A 27,120-nucleotide genomic window follows, 5' to 3' on the forward strand; every position below is an offset into this window, starting at 1 on the left:
GGCTAATGCTGATGCAATCCGTTGGCAAAGCAATCGCGATAGAATGCTTTTGGCTTAGGTCAGTATGGGGTGCAAATTATTTCAGCGAGAAGGCTGCCAGATTAATGCCTATTGTGAAGGTAAGCAAATTAGGGTGATTACCTAGGGCTCGGCGAGGCACCTCTGGTGAATAGTGATTTGGACCACTTCAGACTCCAAATCATGAACCAAAAGACACAATGGTGTTGCGCTCCATAAGCATGTGCACGAACACGGCGGCAGCAGACAAAAGGACTAATGGGCACTTTACTAAACGGTAAACACTAAGTACCCATGTGATATGGCTTTGTAATATCCATATTTTACTATGCCATGAGAAGCTCTCTCTCTCTCTCTCTCTCTCTCTGACATTATTAACCCATTTAGACCTGAAGCCGATTCTACATGTCTCCTAAATCTCAACAGTATTCTGAAAAACGCATGTTTCTATATCAGTGGTGCTCAATCTTTTTCATGTCAAGGACCCCCACAATTATATGTATTTGGCCGCGGACCCCCATCAAAATATCTTGTTCCAGGGACCCCCCAGAAGCAAAGATTTGAGTTAAAAATGTTCGCTTTAAAAATATATATATTCAAAGATTTGCACAAATTTTCACGATTTTTCAAAAATTGCAGATATACAAGCTTGTGCCGCGCTATGAGCTTGTATATCTGCTATTTTTGAATAGCCCAAGGTGTAAAATAATGCTTTTTAGCTCAAATCTAAAAATGACACAGTTCCAGGTCTCAATGGGTTAACTGAAAACAAGCCAAAGAAAGAAATGCATGAGAGTTTATTTCCTTTAACTTGCCCTTCCCTCCCCCTTGAACTTGTAGCTATTGAGGAAGGCAGAGGCCCAAAACATGTGGCTGCCCTTGTGGTACAGTACATCATCATATGAGAGACAAATATTATATTTTTAAAAGTGCATTTCCCTTTTCACCGTGGAGCGAAATGCTCAGGCATTGAGGGAGGATAGCTCATCATCATGACCCACGCCTATGAACTCCTCTCTGCTCTGCAGAAAATATAAATAAATAAAATAAAAATGTCGTTGTGGGGTGTTTACTCATTGCTGTGCGTATGCCTACACACACACACACACATGCATCTGCATTTGAATATGATGACAGCCCACCGAGCTCCAAGGACTTTAGCTTGTTCCAAGCAAATGTGCTCTGATCAAACGTCTTTTTGAACCCCCCCCTCCCCAACATACACACACACCCCCCCACACACACACACACACACACACACACACACACACACAGCATAGTATGTTTACCGGCTTATATCAAACGTGGGGAGGGAAAGCAATAATAATGTCAGGGCGAGATGATAAAATACGAGTAATCGTTTTTAGTGAGCAAGGAAATCACTGGGAGATCATGCGTCTGACCTACAACTGTCAACGCTGCAGCGCATGTGTGTGTGTGTGCGGAGCATATAAGCCTGACACGGAGATAAATGAAACGGCCATGCGCTGCGATATGGGGTTAGAGGAGTCACAGGCAAAGAGTGCTGGAGCACAGAGGCGGGGGAGCGTGCATAGTGAGCAGCTTTAACCCTTTAAGACCGGGAACGCATCTGTGTGTCATTTTTAAGATTGATTTGGGCTATTCAAAAAAATAGCAGATCTACAAGCTCATAGCGCGGCACCGAGTGCCGCGCTATGAGCTTGTAGATCTGCTATTTTTTTTGAAAAATTGTGAAAATGCGTTTAAATCTTTGAATATATATATATTTTTAAAGCGAACATTTTTAACTCTGTTACAACTTCTGTGGGGGGAGGGGGACAAAATATTTTGAGATGGGGGGTCCGCGGCCAAATACATATCATTTTGGGTGGTCCTTGATTTGAAAAGGTTTGAGAAGCACTGATTATAGCTACATATATATATTTTTAAACCGTTAGGATTTAGAAGACATTTGTAGAATCCCCCAGAAGCAAGCACTTGAGTTCAAAATGATGGCTTTAAAAAATATTTATATTCAAAGATTTGCACAAATCATCACGATTTTTTCAAAAAAATTGCAGATATACAAGCACATAGCGCGGCACTCGGTGCCGCGCTATGTGCTTGTACATCTGCTATTTTTGAATAGCCAAATAAATCAAAAAAATGACACACAGATGCGTTCCCGGGCCTTAATGGGTTAAAAAGCCAGTTCAGTTCAGTACAGACGCAACGACTTCAAGAGAACAGGGCAACGGCATACTGTAGATCTGCTTAACTTGTCATGTTAACCCTTTTTGTCGGTCGGAGTGGGTGTTGGATGTTGTGAGCCCATATGAAACAACATGGAGATCACAGGGTTTTTTATTTATTTTATTTATTTACTTCAGAGGAGGAAAGTGAAGTCTCAGGTCTTTGGACTGTCACTCGTACGGGCGTGTTCTAACGTAAGCCTGTGATCACAGCGGGGTTTGCATGTGGAGGAGTATACTCCACATGCTGTATATATATGTATATATGTTACAGGGAAATGGGCATTCCAGGGAAATTGGAAAAGGAGCGCTTGTTTTTACCACCCACCCAGGCAATTCTGTATAACCTGAACACGTGTGTGAACGCGTGTTCAGCGTTCCCCTAGCGTAGCTTCCTGGTTGCTATGTGGGGGGGGGGGGAACAACAAAAGCCAGGTCCTCCTCGCGCCGCCTCGTATCAAGGCCTTGCCTCGCGCCGAAGTAAAAACGAGCGCTCCTCTTTCAATTTACCTGGAATGCCAATATATACTGTATACGGCATCGGGTATGCTTCATGAGAGATACTCGAGATGTGTGATGCACAAATGGGTGTGTGCATATACAAATTATATGTAGTTGCTTAACCCATTAAGACATGGAACGCATCTGTGTCATTTTAGATTTATTTGGCTATTCAAAAATAGTAGATATATAAGCTCATAGCGCGGCACCGAGTGCCGCGCTATGAGCTTATATATCTACTCTTTTAGAAAAATCGTGATTTTTTTTTTCAAAAAACTTTTTTTTAATTGACTCAGGACTTAAAGGGTTAAACATGAAAGTGTTTGCATGTCATGCTTTACAAGGTTATTAAAGATTTGAAAGTTTCATTAGCTTTTATTTTTATTTCATTTTGCCCAACCATAAATTACGCAACTCTTCTTTGCACGTGTGTGTGTGTGTGTGTATCTCAAGGGACTGTGGTGCCCGGTGTCGAGCTGGTCGCATAGGTGGTTGTCCAGAACCACCGCTAATATATATCTATATATATATTATGACAATATACAGGCATATATGGAGATCTGGTTGATCTGACTGATACTGTATGCCCATATTATCGATATTTGTTTTTATAACTGACTAGTTTGATTAACTGCTGCAGCCCTACCCTGTTTTATGCCATGGAGACTATGATTGATGCAATGTCCAATTCCAGGACGATCATTTGGAGTGTCTAACTGTAGCAGGGGTCCATACCACCACCTAACAAGCCTATTTAGATGGTCAAAAAAACACTGTGCGTGCGCAACAATTCAAAGTAATCAATGAAATGTATTATTAAACATGATCAATAATCGATTTTAATTAAATATGACCGATTTGGCATTAGTGCTTTTTTATATAAGTCTACAAGCTCACTACGCATCGGCTTGTAGATCGTCTATTTCCCCCGATTTTTGTAGTAGTAGTAAGTATAAATAGAGCTTAAGTGGTTAATCAGCATAATCAATTTAGTCAAAACGAAAGTTGAATTTTTTTTTTGCATTGATTTGTTGATATATGAAAGATAAAACATATAATATTTTCTAAAAATGATATATCTATAATCGGTGAGAAAATAATGAATAATAGTTGCAGCACTAACAACCAGGGACGTGCACAGATAGACTCTGCGTGGTGCTAGAGCACCTGCCCTTTGCCCTCTTGACCAGAAGTGCCCTTTTTCAGTTTACAACAGGGGTCTTCAACAAGGGGTCCGGGACCCCTAGGGGGTCCTCAGAGTTACTACAGGGGGTCCGCCAAATCTTTATGTGATATGATTTCTCTTTTTACCGTAACCACTCGAAACCTAGCATCCCTTTTCTGAGGAGAACTTTGGCCAAAAATAGCAGATCTACAAGCCCACAACGCCTCGCGCTGCGAGGCGTTGTGGGCTTGTAGATCGGCTATTTTTGGCAAAGACGTATAGGTGTAGAGGGAAAAAAAAAGAGCAGACCAAGTAAACAAAAAAATGTATAATTTACTTGAGCACCTGCCCCTCAAAATGTCTGTGCACGCCACTGCTAACAACACAGCTGAACATGGCTTCTCTCACGCTATTTGTGGGTTTGTTTACGTTTTTTTTTCACCAGTGCATACAGACTAACTTTGAAGTGTCATTGTTATTCCAGTCCAGCCCTGTGGGGAGACACAATAATAAAAAGAAAAAAAAGAGAAAAAGGCGCAACCCTGGATTCAATTTATAATCTGTCAGCCGGGCTGTGTGTCCACGGCAAACTAGACTCAGCACTTCAACACATTACACAGACCAAACCGCAGCGCATGAACACGTTAGCTGACACAATTCAATGCGTCTCTCCGCGGCTGAGTGCAAACGCAGTATGAGAGCATTCAGGAGATACAGGCCCTATTTTGCTGTCTTGTAGTGGGAGCAGAAGATAGCAGTGGTGGAAGACGACTTAAGTAGCAGTAGCAATATTGCAATGTAGAAATACTTTGGTAAGATTGTAAATTAAGGTCGGGTCTATAATGCATTATAAGCGCATTTAAAAATGGCATTATAGGCATTATAACACTTGTTAAAAATCTTTAGAATTATGCATAACACATTATAACAAATACGTTTTAACTGAATATGTTATGGTAGTTATAGTGTGCTGCTCCACTGAGATTATAACACGTTATGACCAGCACTTATAATACATGATTACCGGTATATACATTTATAATGCATTTACAACTTATAAGTGCATTATGATGCATTACAAATGCACTTAAATTGCATTATAAACCCGACCTTACACAGTGTTACCAATACGTTGCTACAAGTAAAAGTCCTGTATTAAAAATCTTACTTATAAAGCCTCAAAATATACTTAAAATAGCAAAAGCAAAAAATACTCATTCATTATGCAGTGTGCCCATTTCAGAATCATAATAAGCTGTTATTGGACAATAATTATTGATCACAAACCAATTAAGTCCTATTTTATACTTTGAAAATAGACGTGTTGTGAGCTTTATAACGCCTATTTTCGTACAGTACAGGGCTTGAGTAAATAAAAATACTGTGAATAGAAGTTACTTTACGCTGAAGATACAGTAGTCTCTCGCCACACAGGTGCTATTCTATTGCCTACCTACAGGTACTTCGAAGTGGTGATCGTTTTCTGACAAATTGCATTTTTTTTTAAGTTGACACATTTAAAAATGTAAAATAAAAAAATAATGTGCATTCTCTCTAAGCTGCTGGGGTTTGGGCTGTCGTTTTTCTTTCTCTTTTCTAGCTGGTACTTTGATGTTTGTCTGTTTGAGTTGTTTTTTTTCTTCCATGTCATCTGTGTTTTGCTGCACAAACATAGACGTGCCATCCTTGCTTAGACCGTGATTTGAATTTCAATGGACAGTAACCGCTCCCTGACAGAGTCTTTATTTTAAGGACTCTGTCAGCACAAAACTACACGTGTGTGCGGTGAGCCGGGCCACTTTGATAAGAAATGTGTGTTTTTGATCAAATCAGTGTGTCTTTTGATATCGCCCCCCTCTGGTCGTTCAGTTGTACCGCCGTTGGGGACATGTTTTATCCCTGCTTCTGGTCAGACTGAATTAAATCCATTAATTTCCTTTTGGGAAATGTGGACTGTCTGATGTGTTTCATATGTTATATAAAAACTCCTAAAAGAATTTTGGAAACTTTAATTTCAGTCGATTATTTCTCCCCTTCAATAACACCAATTGGTATCGTATTTGTGGAATGAGCAACACAGCTAACCGTGTGAGTAGCGCCCCCCAAAATATTTGCCTAAAATACCCCATTTGCCCTATCGCACGGTCCTGGAAGGACAAACGTGGCATGTTGACGCTTGGAGCACACATAAACTCTCAACAAAGTTGCAGGACCTCAGGGGCTCAGCTGCCAGTCACTGACACACCTGTGACTGGCACACACCTGCCAGCACTTGAAGCTCAAAACGAGAGTGAACACCAACGTTAAGAAGAGATCGAGAAGCCCTCTGTTTATTCTATGTTTGAGAGTGTGTTACAACACCCTGTCCATTTGTGGGATGTGTTTAGACTGAATTGTGGGCGTGCACTTCTGTTCATATATATATATATGGTGGGGGTGTGGCTGTGGAAAGGGGGCGTGTTTGGTAAAAAAAAAGGCTCTGCAACGCGCCATTATTGGTTGCCATGTCTGCTTATTGTAAGCGCCAATGCCCTTGTTTTTCTGTGAAGGTGCTTGTAAAGACTGGTGGTTGCGGTTTGTCCCTGTTTCTAAAAAGGTTGATATTTGGTGTGACTTATTGGTTGAAATATTGGTATATTTCACACACACACACTCTCACATTGGATATGATATCCAATTCATTCTCGTTTTACAAATCATAACGTGAATATTGCACGAGACGTGGACTCACATGTTCTCCTCCCCTATGATGCACACGGCAGAGAGGATCTTGACGATCTCCGTCATCATGTTGGCCTGTTTGGGGTCAATGGCCTGAGCCAGGAGCAGCAGACTGCGCTCGTTCTCCAGGATCCTTTGTAGTCCATACTGAAGAGGAGAGAAAAAGAGACAAAACAATTCCATTGGGCATAAATTAATGAGAGCATTTGCATTCATGGATACATGTTACTTCCAAGTTAACGCATTAAGAACGGGAACGCATCTGTGTGTCATTTTTTTAAGATTTCTTTGGCTATTCAAAAAATAGCACATATACAAGCTCATAGCGCGGCACCGAGTGCCGCGCTATGAGCTTGTAGATCTAGCTATTTTTGAAAAATCGTGAGAATTTGTGGCAAAATCTTGGATTGTATATTTTTTTAAAGCGAACATTTGTAAAATATTTAGTTCCAGGAACCCCCCAGAAGCAAAGATTTCAGTTACAAATGTCCGGGGGAAAAAAGCACAACTTTTCATGATTAAAAAAATTTAAAAATAGCAGATCTACAAGCTCATAGCGCGGCACTGAGTGCCGCGCTATGAGCTTGTAGATCTGCTATTTTTTGAACAGCCAAATAAATCTACAAAATGACACACGGATGCGTTCCCGGTCTTAAAGAGTTAAAAAAAAGAAAAGAAAAAAAGAATTATACAAAAAAAAAAAAAACACTAATGCAAGTTATAGTTAGCCTTAATTCTCTTTTAAGGAGGGACAATGAGGCCATGGGAATGGGAGACGATGATGAATTAATCCAATTCAGGACAGGGCTATAGGGACAAAATACTTATAGTCTCCGCTAGCTTTAAAAAAAATCTCTAGCACGACGCAATCGCCGGCGAGAGACGATGACCACGTGTGGGGATTGAGGGAAAAAGGGTAGAAACATCAATAGTTCATCTATCCTTGAAACACGTGTGCTACTTTTTGAGAAATGAGCCAGCCATTCCCAAAAAAAGAATAATTAAAAGAGAGAGAGAGAGGGGACGACGATGTGGCTCAAAATGGTAAATTAGCTTCCCCTGTACTGTCCCATTATGTCACGCTCGTCAAGAGCCACACATTCCACGGCAAACCTGCACACGCTCACACCCTGAGTGTTAGTTTAATCCAGACTGTGTAAAAATAGACACCTCCATCTTTTTACTCTCAGTGTTAAAGGACGACTTCACCGCTTTTCAACCTATCTTCATATAATTGGTCCTCACTAATACTCATGATAAAATGGTACAATTTTTTTCTACTCGGTATGTGTCTCAGAGGAGGGCTGTGGACAGTTCAGAGTCCCGTCTACCAGTGACATCATCAATGGGGAATCCAAGCTAATAGAAACTGCAGGCTTTCTATTCCTGGAAAGTTGCAATGCAATAAAAGAAGCCATTGTTCTCGTGTTAATAAAAATCTAAATAAAAAATGTGAAATCTTGTTGGAAACAAAAATCATGCCTAACGATGATGTCACTGGTAGACGGGTTTCTGGACTGTCCACAGCCCTCCTATGAGGCACAGACCAAGTAGAAAAAAATGGTACCATTTTATCATGAGTATTAGTGAGGACCAATTATATGAAGATAGGTTGGAAAGTGTTGAAGTCGTCCTTTAAACTATTTTTATTGTTTAAATTTAGAGTAGCCAATACATTTTTTTGACCCTCTTTTCTCCCCGATGTAGTCGTTATGCCAATTGATTCCTCCCCACACACATTTGTGTTGTCACTGCCGTTCCATACTACTGACTCACACTTAAACCCTATATACAGTACTAACTTCATTGACCCCCCTCAATTGACCCCCCTCCCCAGGGGAGAAAAAAAGAAAAGTGTTACACTTGTAAAACCTTTAAAAGTGATATGAGGCAAGGACTCAACGAGAACTTAACTCAACCTGACCGCCTGAATTATTTACTGATCATTCCAATAGTTCCATTCACATACAAACCTTATTGTTCATGAAGGCCTTCAGGCACTGGATCAATTTGTGCTGGTTCTTCTTATCAATACTCTCCTGTCTGCAAAGCAGAACAATAACACAAAGAAAAACAGGCGGTGGAGATCAGGCCATTACAGAACATAATCCAGTGTTGTAAAGAAGGGAGATAGTGGGAGAGGTGGAGAGAGAGAGGGAGGGAGGGAGATGACTCACTGTTTCTTCTCCAGGAGCTTTTCCAGATTGTCCAGCAGAAGGCCGAGACCCTCATGGCCAAAGTTGTTCACCCAGCTAGAGAGAAAGATACACACAAAAAAACGTGTTAATTTTGTACAGCAGATTTTGACGTAGTTTTAGTCATAGTCTTTTGAATAAAATTCCATTTAGTTTTAGTCATATTTTAGTCATCTGAAATGTTTTACTTTCAGTCTAGTTTTAGTTGACTAAATATCATACGATGTTAGTCAACTAAATCTGCAGTTGGGTTGGTCGACTAAAATCTATTTTGGCATGGTGGCGTTGTGATGCCTGATTTGTAGACCGGCACCTGAAAATAGTTAATCTACAAGCTCACAACGCGTCGCGTTTGCGACACGTTGTGAGCTTGTAGATCAGCTATTTTTCAACCAAGCATAAAATGACTATTAGTCATAGTTTTAGTCATCTAGTTTTAGTCGACAATATATAAGATTTTAGTCGACTAAATATGCAGTTGATTTTGTCAACAAAAATGTATTGTGGCAGTGCCTTGATGGCGTCGTAATGCCTGATTTTACACTTGGTTGCATGCTGAAAATAGCAGATCTACAAGCTCACAACAGGTGGCGAGGGATAGTGTGGGGAAAAAAACATAATAAAATATAAAATAATTAGACATCTATTTCGTTTTCGTTTCGTTTTCGTCAGTGAAAAAATGTAGTCGAAGAACATTTTTCGTCATAGTTTTAGTCGACGAAAATAACACAAATAGCACAAAAGACATGATATCAAGTCAATATCCACATTATCCAGTGTGTCGATTCACTGAGTGTTACAGGTTTCTTCCCAGACTAAATCAATCAATCATGTATGATGGGCAAAAAAACACACAGCATTTTCATTAATTGAGAGGGGTGCAAATCTACAGCGGTGCGGCTCATGTGTGCTCCGCGACACTAAATGCTACTACAGTTCAAATCCCGTTCAAACACTATCCGTTTACTGGCAAATGAACACCCATCCATCTTAAGCTTAGTGTTCCTGTGGCCCAGCAGCTTGCATCCAGCCCCCCCCCCCCCCCCCCCCCTAGTGAGCTGCTGTATTCCTGCGCCAAAAGATTAAGCAATGCGAGAAAGATAACACTGTAATCGATAATGGATTGCGAGAGATAATTGGCTATAAACCACATCGTATCAGGAGACAGCAAATGATCCAGTGCAGATGAGCCAGTTTGTCTGTGCCGCGCCGCCGAGGAGGGGGAAAGGCGAAAGGCGAGAGGCGGGGGGGGTGGGAGGGTACGGTCTGATCACAGAGCACATTATGTCATTAGCATTACTTGTTTTCGGGGGCGCCCGACTGTCAATAACACAAAATGCATGGAGCAATTTGTGCCATTAAATGGCCATAAGTCAATGATTTATCCCGCCTTTTTGACAATGATGCGACACAATAATGGTGTGCATATTAACCCATTGATACCTGGAACGCATCTGTGTCACTTTATATGTCTTTGGCTATTCAAAAATAGCAGATCTACAAGCTCATAGCGCGGCACTGAGTGCCGCGCTATGAGCTTGTAGATCTGCTATTTTTGAAAAATCTTGAAAAAAAATGTTTTAGATATTTTTTCAAAAAACTGATTTATTTTTTTTAAGAATTGCCTCAGGTCTTAAAGGGTTAAAGTCATTTGTATTGACTGTGTGAGTTGGAGGAAGAGACCCTCCATTAGGAATGATATGTACTAGCCCCGAGGCAACCGTGTGGAGTTGAGGTGAGGTATTTTTCTCTTGATCTCGTGATCAAATTAGCGAGAGCGTTACAAATACACACTAGCCGGCTCTGTCATTATTCAGAATTCATTAGACAAGACCCAATTTGCAACGTATTAGCATTCATTCACTGTACGGCGCAATAACGATCTGATTTGTTAATCAACGCAACGGGATAAAATTGCAAATTTGTCAGTCTGTTTGCCCGTATGCCTTCGACTACGCCAGCATTGTTCCCTTTCAAGTGGAACACATACACACGGTATGATTAGGTCCAGATAAAAAATATATAAATTAAATAAACAAACAAACAAACAAACAATCAAACAACTGACTCACATTAACCCATTAAGACCTGGAACGCATCTGTGTCATTTTTAGATTTGAGCTAAAAAGCATTATTTTACCCTTGGCTATTCAAAAATCAAGAAAATGTGTGCAAATCTTTGAATATATATATTTTTTATATCCGTGGCCAAATACATATCATTTTGCTGTCCTTGACATGAAAAAGTTTAAGAACCACTGACATAGAAACTTTAGTTTTTTTCAAAAAACTGTTAAGATTTAGAAAGACATTTTGTAGAATCGGAACCTCAGGCCTTAATGGGTTAATAAATATTCACATTTACATATTGGAAGTAAGGACTGGGTCAAAGCAACAAATGAGAGACTGGGATACGACAGAGATAGAAAGGAAGAGAGAAAGTGACATGGTTGAGGGCACACACACACGGTACACATACACCGACTCCACGCGCTCTTTGTTCATGTTCTCTAGCCATGGCAGTTAATGTCATTCCTGTTGTGCGAGAGAGCAGGAAATGGAACCAATATTTGTCAAGAGGCAACCCCCCGTAATTACACAGCGGCGGCGGCGCGTTTGTAATAAGATTCTGAGAAGATTGTATGGATCACACGGCCGTGTCTGAAACAAGGTGTGTGTGCATGAGATGTGCAGTGAGACCACACGGTACCGCTCATCGATAGATGTTCAGACCTTTGGACAAGCTTGGACCGGAATCCATAGCCTTTCTTGATCTGTTGTCTGTGCATGACCAGTAGCTACCATATTTAACTACTTCTGGAGTCCCTATTTTGGGCATGTCGTTATAGGTGGAAAAAATGTTCAAAACATAGTGAAAATATCCGATCTACATTCTCAATAAGCACCGCACCGTGATCTGTATTGTGAACTTGTAGATCTGACGTTTTCGCTATTCTTGAACTAGTGCATAACCTCTTAAACCCTATATACTGTACTTCAGTTGACCATAGTCCTCTCCTTTTCACCCTCAACACCACATCTCTTTTCGAAGATTTGGCAACCAGTTGCGTTGCGACCGGTTGTGAGCTTGTAGATTGGCTATTTTTTACAGAATGTTTGCCAGTTACTAGCCATAACTTCCCTCCCTTTTGTCTCCCCAATTTAGTCGTTTGGCCTATTAATTCCTCCCACTGCTTGCCACGGTGAGGAGGGGACTCCCTCCGGGGGGGGGGACATCGCGCTTCTATCCAACTCCTCCCCCGTTCAACAGGTGTCGCCCCAGCTCGTTGGGAGTGCGTGCAGCGACAAAGATCACCCTACAAGCGCGGCTTCCCTCGCCCTGAACACAGGTGGGGGGGTAGGCCCTTCACCCCTGCGCCACCTGAACGCCCATCTTTGCCTATTTTTTTACAGATTGTTTCGCCTGTTCTGACATATACCCAGAATACAGGTAGGGACGCAAGGGCTCATGTTCAGCTTTGTCGCTAATTTCCTCCGCTTGGAGGAAGAGTGGCACCATTTGCACCGTAGGGGTGGCTAAAACGGATGGTCCCTTCCTGCTCATTCTTTAAAACATGACCGTAGGGTGCTCGCCCCACCGTACATCAATAGTGCAGCCCCTTGAGATACGATCGCCCCCCCCCCCCCCCCCCCCCCCCCTCCCTTATCAACCACCTCTCCTAAACGTAGGCAAAGGCATGCATCCGAGGATTTCATTAACTTGCGAGAGGACTTGTTCATGTAATATGGATGGTTATAATCCCCCAGTTAACCCATTAAGGCCTGAGGTTCCGATTCTACAAAATGTCTTGTAATCCTACGTTTTTTGGAAAAACATATGTTTCTTTCTCAAAATAATTAGTTCCAGGGACCCCCCAGAAGCAAATATTTTAGTTAAAGATTTTCGCTTAAAATGAATATAAATATATTAATTTGCACACGTTTTCTGTATGTTTCAAAAATAGCCAAAGTGTAAAAATAATGCTTTTTTTTTTAGCTCAAATCAAAAAGTGACACAGATGCGTTCCCGGTCGTAAAGGGTTAAGTGCCACCAAATTGTGTTACTTTCCACAATCATGTATATTCCGCGGGCAAAATGAAAAATTCATGCTCTGTCTTAGCGAGGCAATTTTTTAACCGTGTATTATTTCTGCTGGTTTGATGCAATTATGTTTCAGTTATGTTAAGTGCTATGAAACGTAAAATATGTAGGATCGTTTTCACGGTCTAGGCCGCGAGCGTTGTTTTCCAACGTGAACACGTCCGTCCGTCCGTCGACGATGTGCTGATGATTGCGCACGTCACACACCGTCAAGGAATTAAAGGAATGGCCCAATCAAGGCGGTATGCAACGTTTCAGAATTCAGACAAAAAATTGCTTTATTTTGTTGACCTAAAAACGTCTTTCTTTGCTGCAAGCTTGTAGTACACAGAAAATGTTAATAAGTCAAGGTATTACGGAGTAATTAAACAGGAGCTTAAACAGAACAGAGCATGGTGGCACTTCAATCGCCACATTAGACACGGTGTTTTAACCCCTTAAAACCGGGAAAGCATATGGGGTCATATTAGAGTTTTGCGTTGGCTATTCAAAAATAGCAGATATACAAGAGGTCAGGTCTTAAAGGGTTAATTTGGTGTGTGTTTTGCAGCCTATGCCCCTCTGGGATGCAAACAATTGTATGCATTTCACCAGAGTCTGACAGAGCAAAGGCACATTCCTGGTGCAGGTAAGGGTTCTGTGTCTTGCTCTATAGGACAGTATTTTCCAAATTGGGGGTACCGGTACATGTACCCCTAGTGGTACACAAAGGTACTACATGTGGAGAGGGATAGTGTGGGGAAAAAAACTAAATACAATATTTAAATACATTGTCAATTATAGAATTGCCGAAAAATTGCTAACATTTCAGATCTGGAAGCTCACAATTGCGATGCGTTTTGAGCTAGCTAGACCAGTGGTTCTCAAACTTTTTCATGCCAAGGACCCCTAAATAGACACTTATTAGCCCGCGGACCCCCATTTCAAAAGATAAGCCAGGGACCCCCATAAGAGAAGGTTTTTATGGCTCTCTAGCAGTGATTCTCAACCATTTTAATTTCAAGGACCCCCAGTTTAACATGCACTAGGCTACGGACCCCCATTTAATGGCATTTATACCTCTGGGACCCCTATTCATATTATAAAATCAATGTTAATTTAACACTGAGAGTGTACAAATGGAACCAAATGGACCCGTTAGGGTCCATTTGGTTCCATTTGTACACTCTCAGAGTTACAGAACCATAAGGGTCCATTTGGTTCCTAACTATCCATCATTTAGCTGAGGACCCCCTGGAACCCCCTCAAGTACCCCTAGGGGTCCCCGGACCCCACTTTGAGAACCAATGAGCTAGACAAATTAAGTTGTTTAAATTTAAGTTTAAGTATAAAATAGGGCTTAAGTGGTTAATGATAAAACTTTTACAAGCTGTAAAGCGTGAGACCATATCAAAACCCTAACTAGCACAACTATTAATGAATAGAAATCAATAACCGTTTGTCCGTTTTATATTTTGGCACCATAACAAACAGGCACTAATTGCAAATCTTCCACTGCTTAGTTGTAATGTTATTTTCTTCAGAAAGGTGGGTTATTATTATTATCAACATTCATTCAGATCATCATATCATTGTCGTGTGGAAACCTCATATCTCCAAAACTGTTACTTTTCAGCATTCAAAAACAGCAAAGGTACTGTAGCAGATCTACAAGCTCAAAATGTGTCGATTCGCGCCGCGTTTCGAGCTTGTAGATCTGCTACTTTTGATGCTTTTGTGTGACGCTGTATAGTTTGATCAAGTAGGGCATTGGTTCTCAAAGTGGGGTCCGGGGACCCCCAGGGGTACTTGAGGGGGTTCCAGGGGGTCCCCAGCTAAATGATGGACAGGAACCAAATGGACCCTTATGGGTATGTAACTCTGAGAGTGTACAAATGGAACGAAATGGAACCATTTGTACACTCTCAGAGTTACATTAACATTGATTTTACAATATGAATTGGGGTCCCAGAGGTATAAATGCCATTAAATGGGGGTCCGTAGCCTAATGCATGTCAAACTGGAGGTCCTTGAAATTAAAATGGTTGAGAATCACTGCTAGAGAGCCGTAAAAACCTTCTCTTATGGGGGTCCCTGGCTTATCTTTTCAAATGAGGGTCCGCGGGCTAATAAGTGTCAATCTGGGGGTCCTTGACATGAAAAAGTTTGAGAACCACTGAAGTAGGGCATTAAATTAGGAAGAAAACACATTTTTTTTAAATATGGAGATAGCAGGTTCCTGCTCGACAGCGATGATAATGCTAGCTATGGCTTTCTCTCGCAGTTTTCTAAGCAAAATGTTGTAGCCGGGTAAAGGGCGTATACGTACTGAAGTCAACAACAAAAAAAAGTTTGAGAACCCACACTGCTCTAGGATGTGCAAACAGTTATACATCACAGAGACAGAACACGAAGCATAACCCATTAAGACATGTAACGCATCTGTGTCACTTTTTTGAGTATTATTTTACACTTTAGGCTATTCAAAAATAGCAGATATACAAGCTCGTAGCGCGGCACCGAGTGCCGCGCTACGTGCTTGTAGATCTGCTATTTTTGAAAAATCGTGAAAATGTGTGCAAATCTTTGAATATATATATTTTTAAAGCGAACATTTTCAACTCAAAAATTGGCTTCTGGGGGGTTCCTGGAACAAAATATTTTTGAGATGGGGGTCGGCTGCCAAATACATATAATTTTGGGTGGTCCTTGACATGAAAAAGATTGAGCACCACTGATATAGAAACATACGTTTTTTTTTTCAGAATACTGTTGTTTCATATTTTCTGCTCTCTTACTGTATGATGTATTTTATATATGTGAAGCACTTTGTAACTTTGTTTCGAAAGGTGCGATATAAATAAAGCTTTATTATTATTATTATATTATTTAGGAGACATGTGTGTAGAATCGGCTTCAGGTCTTAACCCTTTAAGCCCTGAAGAAGCATCTGTGTCACTTTTTGATTTGAGCTAAAAAGCATTATTTTACACGTTGGCTATTAAAAAAATAGCAGATCTACAAGCTCATAGCGCGGCACCGAGTGCCACGCTACGAGCTTGTAGATCTGCTATTTTTGAAAAATCGTGACAATGTGTGCAAATCTTTTAATACATATTGTTTCAAAGCGAAATTTTTTAACTCAAATCTTTGCATCCGGTGGTCCCTGGAAAATATATTTTTAGATGGGGGTCCGTGGCCAAATACATGTCATTTCGGGGGTCCTTGACATGGAAAAAAGAACCACTGATATTATGGCGACATAAGTTTTTTCAAAAAACTGTTGAATCCCCCAGAAGCAAAGATTTGAGTTACAAATGTTCGCTTTTGTAACTCAAATCTCAAGATTTGCAAAAAAAGAACGATTTTTCAAAAATAGCAGATCTATAAGCTCGTAGCGCGGCTACGAGCTTATAGATTTGAATAGCCAAAGTGTAAAATAATGCTTTTTAGCTCAAATCAAAAAGTGACACAGATGATTCTTCAGGGCTTAAAGGGTTAATGGGATATAGGAAAACAATGTGGGAAAAGGAAGTGTTCACAGCACAGTGAGTTGATCAGATTTCCCGCAGACACACTTGGCACGGGAACTGTCAGTACAGCAAGAAGACAAGAGACTGGTGTGCATCACATCAGCGGCTGCAGGAAACTGACTCACTCCACTCTCTCAGTACGGAGAGGAGGCTGACACATCGTCAATCTCTCTGTCTGACTGATATAACCCTTTGAGACCTGAATCCGATTCTACATGTCTCATAAATCCCAACAGTATTCTGAAAAACGTATTGTTTCTATATCAGTGGTGCTCAATCTTTTTCATGTCAAGGACCCCCACAATTATATGTATTTGGCCGCCGACACCCCCATCAAAAATATTTTGTTCCAGGGACCCCCAGAAGCAAAGATTTGAGTTAAAAATGTTCGCTTTAAAAATATATATATTCAAAGATTTGCACGCATTTTCACGAATTTTCAAAAATAGCAGATCTACAAGCTCATAGCGCGGCACTCGGTGCCGCGCTATGAGCTTGTAGATCTGCTATTTTTGAATAGCCCAAAGTGTAAAATAATGCTTTTTTAGCTCAAATCTAAAAATGACACAGTTCCAGGTCTTAATGGGATAACAGGCCCCGCGTGTTGCGTTGGCTCATGTGCACGATGATGATTTCAGGCCAAAAGACCTTTTTTTTCTTCTCCCTTTTCTATTCTATTAGACCAGTGGTTCCCAAACAGTGGGTCGGGGACCCATGTTTGGGTCGCGGATCCATTTGTATGGGTAAATGTTCCCTTTTTTTTCGTTTCCTACGTTTAAAAATAAATTAATATATTATTTCTAAAGATTTTTAAAAGTTTAAACAAAAACAATCTAAACTTTTCGTCAATTAAAAACATTGTTTCAAAAGTATTTCATAAATACATAAAATACATAAATCCATAAATAACCATGAATATTTTTTTTAGAAAATGTTTAAGAAGTAGTGAAAAATAACAGATCTCACAAGCTCACAACGCGGCACAAAGCGACACATTGTGAGCTTGTAGATCTGCTATTTTTTGTTGGTCCCGGGCAAACATCCAATTTATCTTTTGGGTCTTGAGCTAAAAAGTTTGGGAACCCCTTCAACCCCACTGCATTATTATTAGATGACTGGTTGTGGAGCGCTGTATCATCTAAAGCTCCTCGTGCAAGAGCACCATAGTTTATATTATATGAAAAAGGCAAAGCCAATGTCGCTCTCTGCCACGACTGACCCTTTCAGTGCTACTACCGTACATTCTACTTGTGGCTGGCTGCTCAGTGAGAAATGGTTCTCATCTGCAACCAAGCACCGCCAAAAGTATGATTTTCCTGTACTTTACCCTATTGAACATGGGACTATATCATTACCATGATCAATGTTGGAATACAAAGTGCATATTGGACCATTAACATACAAAAAGTAATGATGGTGATGAAATGTTTTGTCCTTGAAGTACAAATAACAAAAACTCTAGCATTCTGCTGTGTAAATGGTAAAATGGTAAATGGTGCATTTATAGAGCGCTTTTATCCAAAGCGCTTTACATAGATTGTGCATTACATTCACCCATTCATTCACACACCGATGGTGGAGGAAACCATGGCAACCAAGGCACCAACCTGCTCATCGGGAGCAATTACGGGGTTCAATGTATTGCTCAAGGATACTTCGACACTTAACTCTGGGGGAACCCGGGATCGAACTGGGAACCTTGCGGTTTCCAGTTCACTCTACCCGGCCACTCTACACCTGAGCCACTGCCGCGCGCCCCTGTTTGTCCTTTACAGTTTGTTTTGCTCTTTTGTCCGCGTGTAGTTTGAAAGGCTATGGCCTTCACCAACATGTTCCCCTACAACTAAGCCACAAAAGAGAGAGCAGAGGTCACCACACCACGCAAAACTTCACTCGAGTGTGCGACCCCCCCACCGAGAATAAAGTGCGAGAGGTCACTGTGAGCCTTCCCAGGGTCAACCCGTCGGTACGCCAGAGTCTTCCTGTTAACCCATTAAGATCTGAGGCGAGTCCAAAAAAACGTTTTCTAAATCTTAACAGATTTTTGAAAAAAAAAAAAAAAAAGAAAACGATTCATGATTTTTCAAAAATAGCAGATCTACAAGCTCATAGCGCGGCACTCGGTGCCGCGCTATGAGCTTGTATATCTGCTATTTTTGAATAGCCAAAGAAATCTAAAATGACACAGACGCGTTCCCGGTCTTAATAGGTTAAGCAGTACAATAAGATCAAGCTTGAATACGAGTTATATAACTCAAATAAAAATTCAATTAGAGCGGGCTACTGTATGTCATACGGGCTCCATTATGCTACAGTATGTCTTGTTTGTTACAGGTCATGGACTTCTGGTGTGTGCGGCTTCATGATAAAATTGTTCATGAAAAAGGCTTAATCTCGCTCATATATAGGTCGTACAATAGCATGAACGCTGTCTGGTTTTTCCCTTTAGCCCATTCAATCCGGGGGGACGCATCTCTGTCATTCTTTAGATTTCTTTGGGCTATTCGAAAATAGCAGATATACAAGCTCATAGTGCCGCGCTATGAGCTTGTATATCTGCTATCTTTTAAAAACAATATCTTGACAATTTGTGCAAATCTTGTAATAAGTCTTTGCTTCTGCATGGGGGGTCCCTGGAACAAAATATTTTGAGATGGGGGTCCGCGGTGAATTACATATAATTTTAGGGGTCCTTGACATGAAAATGTTTGAGAACCACTAATATTATAGCAACACTACGTTTTTCTTAACCGTTCGGATTTAGAAGAAGATTAGTAGAATTCCCAAAAGCAAAGATTTGAGTTAAAATAAAAAAACGCTTTTAAAAAACATTCAAAGATTTGCAAAAATTGTCACGATTTTTTCTAAAATAGCGGATCTATAAGCTTGTAGATCTGCTATTTTTTTTCAATAGCCAAAGACAATCTATAACAACAGAGATGCGTTCCCAGTCTTAATGGGTTAAAAGGTTCATAATGCCGACTGCTTTTCAACATACTCTGACCTCACCGCGTGTGCCAGTGGCCCACAGGCATCAAAGGGTATTGTACCATATGAAGTTAGCATCCAAAAGGTCAGAAGTGGAAAACCAAGGGGGAACTCTTAATTGTGCTATAGGAACATGCATCGAGTCTTCAAAGAGACAGCGTTAATGAGAATACAGGACGAGCTGGGGGTTTAACCCATTGAGACCTGAAGCCGATTCTACATGTCTCCTAAATCTCAACAGTATTCTGAAAAACTTATGTTTCTATATCAGTGGTGCTCAATCTTTTTCACGTCAAGGACCCCCAAAATTATATGTATTTGGCCGCGGACCCCCATCCAAATATTTTGTTCCAGGGACCCCCCAGAAGCAAAGATTTGAGTTAAAAATGATCGCTTAAAAATATATATACATTCAAAGATTTGCACACATTTTCACGATTTTTCTAAAATAGCAGATCTACAAGCTCGTAGCGCGGCACTCGGTGCCGCGCTACGAGCTTGTATATCTGCTATTTTTGAATAGCCCAAAGTGCTTTTTAGCTCAAGTCTAAAAATGACACAGTTCCAGGTCTTAATGGGTTAACAATACGCAAAGGTCACGATAATTCAATACAGCAGTGCCTGGTCTTAAAACATGACCGTGAACCTGAGGGAAGCTGAAGAAGACGACCACGATGAAGAAAGGTTTAATTAGTGTACATTTAAGTAAGTTAAGAGTCAAACGGAAAGCTTTGACATAGCACCATTGTGTGGTTTTCTGACCATCGTAAGTGGTTAAAAATAATAATAATATTTAATATCATATTGTTTATGTCCCTCAAACGTTTTTCAAAAGGTTTGAGCCTAAATCAAGCCTCAGATATACTCATTCCAACTAACTTCTCTCTGGCTTATAAAGCACTTTCACCTGCAATACCACATTGTCCTGTTTGGCACGGGGCACTATTGAGCCAGTTTGTATGCATGTTATCTCCTGGTTCTGTGTGGAAAAAGTAAAAACAAAAAATAAGAAAAAAATATATATATATTTTTTAAAGATTTTCTTTTTTTTTTTGTAACTGAAAAACGGGAGGAATTGTTCCCCCTGCCTACGTAGGCAGGGGGAACAAATCAGTTTGGCCTGTTTTTAGACCAATTTACAGAAAACCTCAGATTTGCTGTGAAAGCCTGAGTGTTCAAACTGGGGTATTTTTGAGGATAGAAGAGAGGTAGGGGAGACCAAAAACACACACAAAAGAAGAAAAAGTTAAAATTCATGGTGTAGACCCTTTAAAGGGGAAATCCACCCATTTTCAATATTTAACTATGTCATTAATATAGCATAAAGGAGTTGTGTGGAAATAAGAAAAAAGTTCCCCCCTTTCTGTGTTGCCTTGAACTGGAGGATTGATTGTGGGTTTAACATAGCAAATTACAATGTGATGACTCATCATGTTGTAATTTGCAATGTTAAACCCACAATCAATCCTCCAGTTCAAGGCAACACAGAAAGGGGGGAACTTTTTTCTTATTTCCACACAACTCCTTTATGCTATATTAATGACATAGTTAAATATTGAAAATGGGTGGATTTCCCCTTTAAAGGCCAGTTCATATCAATGATGTGCGAGCTGGCACATACCGGCTCATTGAGTCGCCAAGTGATTCAACATGTCTAATAGCAACTCAACAAGTCAACATTTCAGATCACAAGCACGTTGCTCACAGTCATCTGCCATTACAGCATGTGGTCCCCCTCTCTCTCTCTCTCTCTCTCTCTCTCTCTCGTTCTCTCTCACACACACAAACACACACAGCATGAGTCTGTCTGTCTTTTTTTTCTTCTTTTTTTTTAAGGCATGCAGCTGACGTGAGGGGAGACAAAAATAGAGCGAGCGAGTGAATGGGAGAAAGTAAAGGAGAGCGTATAACTAATTCATATTTCTTTTTATACAGTACAAGAGCATACGATAAATACAATATAATAGGTTGACGTGCTATGGAAACTGTCTCAGTGATGTCTCAGTCCATCACTGTCGCCTGGGTGTGGAGGACTGTCCGGCTTTATAGTGTTGAAACCAAAGTTTTAGGATTCCGTTGCAAGTGGTTGAGAGCTGCAACTTGTTGCGTTGCGAAACACTGATGTAGACATGGCTTAATGATTGAGCACTGATGAATTGATGAAGTATACTTATGAACATTGTACACGTCTTTATTTTGTTTACGTTTTTAATGAATTTTCTTGCCCAATTATAGGACATCTTTACAAATGAAGTAGTGCACGTTGCGGTTATGGCCTTAGTTAAAACACAAATGTATTTGTTGGTAACGTTAAATGCAAATTTAAGCAACTTTAACCAACAAGAAATCAATTGCTTCCTCTGTACAGCACTGCAGCTCTCTCTCTTCAACATGCTTTCTGAGGAAAACAAAAAGCATTACACAGTCTTGTCAGGTATCCATCGTGGACACTTAATTGCTTTTTTTTTTTTTTTTTACCCAAAGATCAAGGGAGCGGGCATCAATATGATCAATATGGATAATACTATACTAGCATGTGGTAGAGGTGGTGGTGGGCTGAGCGACTCAGACCAATGAGCCACATTAACCCATTAAGACCGGGAACGCATCTGTGTGTCATTTTAAGATTTCTTTGGGCTATTTTTTTTTAAAAATAAATTGTGAAAATGTGTGCAAATCTTTGAATATATATATTTTTAGAGGGAACATTTTTAACTCAAATCTTTGCTTCTGGGGGGGGGGGGGGGTCCCTGGAATAAAACACTTTGAGATGGGGGTCCGCGGCTAAATGCATATACTTTTTGGGGGTCCTTGAGAACCACTGATATAGAAACTTTTTTTTTTTCAAAAAACTGTAGGAAGACATTTGTAGAATCCCAACAAAGCAAAGATTTGTGTCACAAATGTTTGCTTAAAAAAAAAATATTGATTTACACAAATTGTCTCGATTTTTATAGCAGATCTGCAAGCTCATAGCGCGGCACTCGGTGCCGCGCTATGAGCTTGCAGATCTGCTATTTTTGAATAGCCAAATACATCTAAAAAAATTACACACACACGCGTTCCCGCTCTTAATGGGTTAACCTCCCCCCTGCTCACAGCAACAACAGGCAGTAGCAGCACTAGCAGATATTGGATTTCAGAGGAGCGGAACAGGGGCTAAAGCTGGTATAGCACACGCGCGCGCACATGAGGACAATATTCCTGGTGTCAGCACAGCCCTGTGAATGTGATTGCCGGTGTTGTTGCTCCGAGCGTCGGGATAGAGAGAGAGAGCCGCGCGGCAGTCAAAAGCAGCGCTTTGGCACCTCTAATGGTATTTGAGTCTCAGCAGGATATGTCAGAACTTGGCCCTAACAAAGACTTTCACACATCAGGCCGGCTGCTTACATAGATGAATGCTCCACTTTTTTCCTCAGGTGGATCTAAAAAGGTTGCTAAGCTTGAGCTCTGTGTGTGCGCGTGCGTGTGTACGTGTGTACGTGTGTGTGTGTGTGTGTGTGTGTGTGTGCGTGCTTGCATGCGTGTTTGTGTGCGCATGCATGTATGTTTGTGTGCAGGGTGGGTGCATTGAGGCTGTTAACTCATTAAAACCGGGAAAGCACCGGTGTCATTTTTAGATTTTAACCACTATAACCATTGTATACTTTGGCTATTCAAAAATAGCAGATCTACAAGCTCATAGCGCGGCACCAAGTGCCGCGCTATGAGCTTGTAGATCTGCTATTTTTGAAAAATCGTGAAAATGTGTGCAAATCTTTGACTATAAATATACAGTATATACATATTATAAAGCGACCATTTTGAACTCAAATCTTTGCTTCTGGGGGTCCCTGGGAAAAAAAAAGTTTTTTAAATGGGGGTCGGCGGACAGATAAATATAATGTTGGGAGTCCTTGACATGAAAACGTTTTAAGAACCACTGATATTATAGAGAAACAAAAAGTCTTTCAGAAAACAGTTAGGATTTAGAAGACATTTTGTAGATTCGGCCTCAGGAGGTCTTAATGGGTTAATAAAAAAAAACGAAAATCGCTGAGGTGGGCAGGGTGTGTTTGTGTGTGTGTGTGTGTGTACAGGGAAGAGAAAAGCAACAGAGAAAACCCGCAAGTTCAAACATCAGGATTAAATCAAGTGGACCGAGGAGACGGAGAGACGGAGGCGGTCGGACGTCTCGACACGCTTCCCCCAGACAGACGACACGTCTAAATGACCCCCCGCCGAGCACAGAATACTCCCGCCTGGAAATTTCTAATTATCTGCTGAGCAACTTATAAAAGGCTCCTGCAAAAAAAAAACATCCCAGACTGCTGGGAGTGGGGAGAGGGTAGCCGGCGCGGAACTGGCAGAGTCCTGATTGATCCGGCCGATTAACCCTTTAAGAGCTGGAACGCATCTGTGTGTCATTCTTAAGATGTCTTTGGCTATTCAAAAATAGCAGATCTACAAGCTCATTGCGCGGCACCGAGTGAAAAATCGTGAAAATGTGTGCGAATTTTTTATTATATATATTTTTGTAAAGCGATATTTTTTAACTCAAATCTTTGCTCCTGGGGGGTCCCTGTGAACAACATATTTTGAGATGGGGGTCCGCGGGCTAAATATATATAATTTTGGGGGGCTGTGACATGAAAAAGTTTGAAAAACACTGATACTATAGATTATTTTATTTTAAACTGTAGAATCCCCCAGAAGCAAAGATTTGAGTAAAAAATGTTAGGTTAAAAACTATATATATATATATATATATATATATACACAGTATATATATATTGAAAGATTTGCACAAAATGCTCACAATTAAAAACAATATGTATATAGCAGATCTACAAGCTCATAGCGCGGCACTCGGTGCCGCGAACAGGTCACCACTGTATGAGCTTGTAGATCTGCTATTTTTTTTTATAGCCAAAGAAATCTAAAAAATGACACCGATGCGTTCCAGGTCTCAATGGGTTAATTGAATAGCGGGGTATCAAGCTGTTCCGTGCCGCGGCGGACGAGAAGAGGTTCTCATCAGGTACGATGTGCAGTATCTACAGAGACACCTACCCCCCCCCCACCCCCAACCCCACCCCCACCCACCCCCCCGCCGCGACACTCCGCTGTTCGTATCAACTGGAGCGGAAGAAGGAAGGAGGAAATAGTACAGGGTATCCTCCCTCTTTCCTGAGCGCGGGGAGAAAGTTATGAATTCATATGACCCTGGGTTGGAAAAAAATGCATGCCCACGTTGGCTGATGCAACTGATACACAAGACGGCCATCACTGTCAAAACTCCACCACATATACAGAATTCATTTTTAGTTTCTGTATAACCCTTTAAGACCTGGAACGCATCTGTGTCATTGAGCTAAAAAAAGCATTATTTTACACTTTGGCGACTAAAAAATAGCAGATATACAAGCTCGTAGCGCGGCACCGAGTGCCGCGCTACGAGCTTGTACATCTCCTATAAAGCTCTCCATGCCCTAGCCCCAGTGTACCTCTCGGACCTCCTCGACGATTACATCCCAGAGCGGGACCTGAGGTCTTCCGACTCGGGGCTTCTCACCACCCCTCGTAGCAACAGGCGGACCCTTGGCGATAGAGCTTTCAGCGTGGCAGCCCCTGACCTCTGGAACTCTCTCCCAATGGAGATTCGCCAGATGCAAACATTGGACTCCTTCAAGTCCGCACTGAAGAGACACTTATTATTTACCCAGGCTTTTGGCAATTAATTTGTTATTTTGTGTACTGTAAAGCGTCCTTGGGTTTCTGAAAGGCGCTATATAAATCCAAGTTATTATTATTATTCTTATTAGATCTGCTATTTTTTGAAAAATCGTGAAAACTTGTGCAAATCTTTGAATATATATATATATATATATATATATATATATATATATATATATATATATATATATATATATATATTTATCTAAAGGGGACCATTTGTAACTCAAATCTTTGCTACTGGGGGTCCCTGGAACCAAATGTTTTGAGATGGGGGTCCGCGGCCAAATACATATAATTTTTGAGGGTCCTTGACAATTATGAAAAAAGTTTGAGAACCACTGATATAGAAACATTTATTTTATTTTTTTTGAAGACTGTTGGGATTTAGTAGACATTTGTAGAATGGGCTTCAGGTCTTAATGGGATAAATATGAAACAATAAAAATACCAACCCGACTCCCTCTCCCTAGCTCCTGAATACCTCCCCTGTGAATCTTAACACGGTGCCATTATATCTTACCTGGGCCCCGTTCCCCAGTCCACACACACACTGATCCATAATCTGGATTCCATGCAGAGAGGTGATAACTATATGTGTGTAATTATACCTATAAATTAGTATGAACTTGTGGGGACCATTAAGGCTCTTCTAGGTGTATGTGAAAGAATCATGTAACATGTGGAGAAACGGATCATTACGCTGTAGGTGTATGCAAATGAGTGTTCACTGTTTTAAATGGCAAAAGTTTCTGATCTCTACCCGTATTATTCTACAGTAGTCAATCAATGACAGGTCCCATACGAAATATGCTTGAATAAAAAATAAATATATAGTAAAACAAGATTTTTGAAAGGCTAAATATATATCAGTATATCGTTGCTGTCGGACAGAAACCTCTTAAACCTCTTTCAACATTGAACTATGTCTTTAATACACCTTAGAACTGTGGAAATAAGAACCTGTGTGGAAATTGAGGTCATGTGATTCATGTGAACAGTGACATACGCGGGGTTTACTTTTGGCTGAGGGGGGGCGGGGCCAAAAGTACACCCTGCGTATGTCACTGATCACATGACCTCAATTTATTATCCAGTTGAAAATCAATGTTGAAAATTAGTGGTAATTCCCCTTTAACTCCATATTATAACTTTTTGTGTTTTTTTATTTGTAAATTAACGGCCTATTTGATCATACTACAATGTCACACAAAAGCATCAAAAGCAGCAGATCTGCAAGCTCGAAACGTGGCTCGGAGCGTGGCGTGAAGAGTCGCGTTTTGAGCTTGCAGATCTGGTACTTTTGCTCCTTTTGAATTTGAATCGTGAAAAGTAACAGTATTGGACATTTTGAGGTTTCCACCCGACAGAGACGATGTGGAAATTAATAATTTATGTCTTATTTCTGGGATGGGAGTATATTTGATTTGGGAAAGAAAAAAGATAAGATAAACCTTGATAGATCCCTGTGGGGACCCTTATGTGTGTCACAGCAGCAACGTTTTTTTTGTTTTTGTCGCATCCCTGAGCCAATAATTTGATGACCGGCAGAGACCCAATTGAGTCTCCTACTGAGCAGCCACCCGGTCGTCACATTATTGGCTCAGGAATGCGACAAAAAAACAAAGCAATCTCCATGAATTCAAGGCTTCATGTGGTGTGTAATTGATAGAATATAAGTCATTTTTGGGGTGAACTACTCCTTTAAGAAGGTACCAAACGCCTCCTCAGCATGAGGCTGTAATCCCATAAAGCTGAAGGACATTCAATCATCCATCGTTCAGTTTAAATACTCCTGACTGAGTAGCTGCAGATCACTGATAGGCTCTCTGAATGGCATTCATAAAGCCTGTACTCAACTACGGTACTTAAGCAAGCTGCAATTTTGAGGTACTTTTACTTTACTTGAGGATTTTCAATACTTTTACTTTTACTCCACTACATCTCAGAGGCAAATATTGTACTTTTACTCCAATACAATTATATTAAA

At 40.7% G+C, this 27,120-nt stretch overlaps 1 protein-coding gene across 1 annotated transcript in view; it reads right to left on the reverse strand.

Annotated features, from left to right (window-relative positions):
* The window catches only part of diaph2 (diaphanous-related formin 2), an 824,520-nt gene that overhangs the window by 578,221 nt on the left and 219,179 nt on the right, over window positions 1–27,120 (reverse strand). Inside the window, exons 7-9 of the mRNA XM_084041781.1 lie at window positions 8,796–8,870; window positions 8,592–8,661; window positions 6,629–6,765 (exon numbers count right to left, since the gene is read on the reverse strand). Coding sequence (XP_083897907.1) covers window positions 6,629–6,765; window positions 8,592–8,661; window positions 8,796–8,870 — 282 coding nt within the window. The remainder of the gene's footprint in view (window positions 1–6,628; window positions 6,766–8,591; window positions 8,662–8,795; window positions 8,871–27,120) is intronic.

The sequence above is a fragment of the Gymnoscopelus microlampas genome (assembly GCF_963454915.1).
Source record: "Gymnoscopelus microlampas genome assembly, chromosome: 18".
In the NCBI taxonomy this organism is placed as follows: domain Eukaryota; kingdom Metazoa; phylum Chordata; class Actinopteri; order Myctophiformes; family Myctophidae; genus Gymnoscopelus; species Gymnoscopelus microlampas.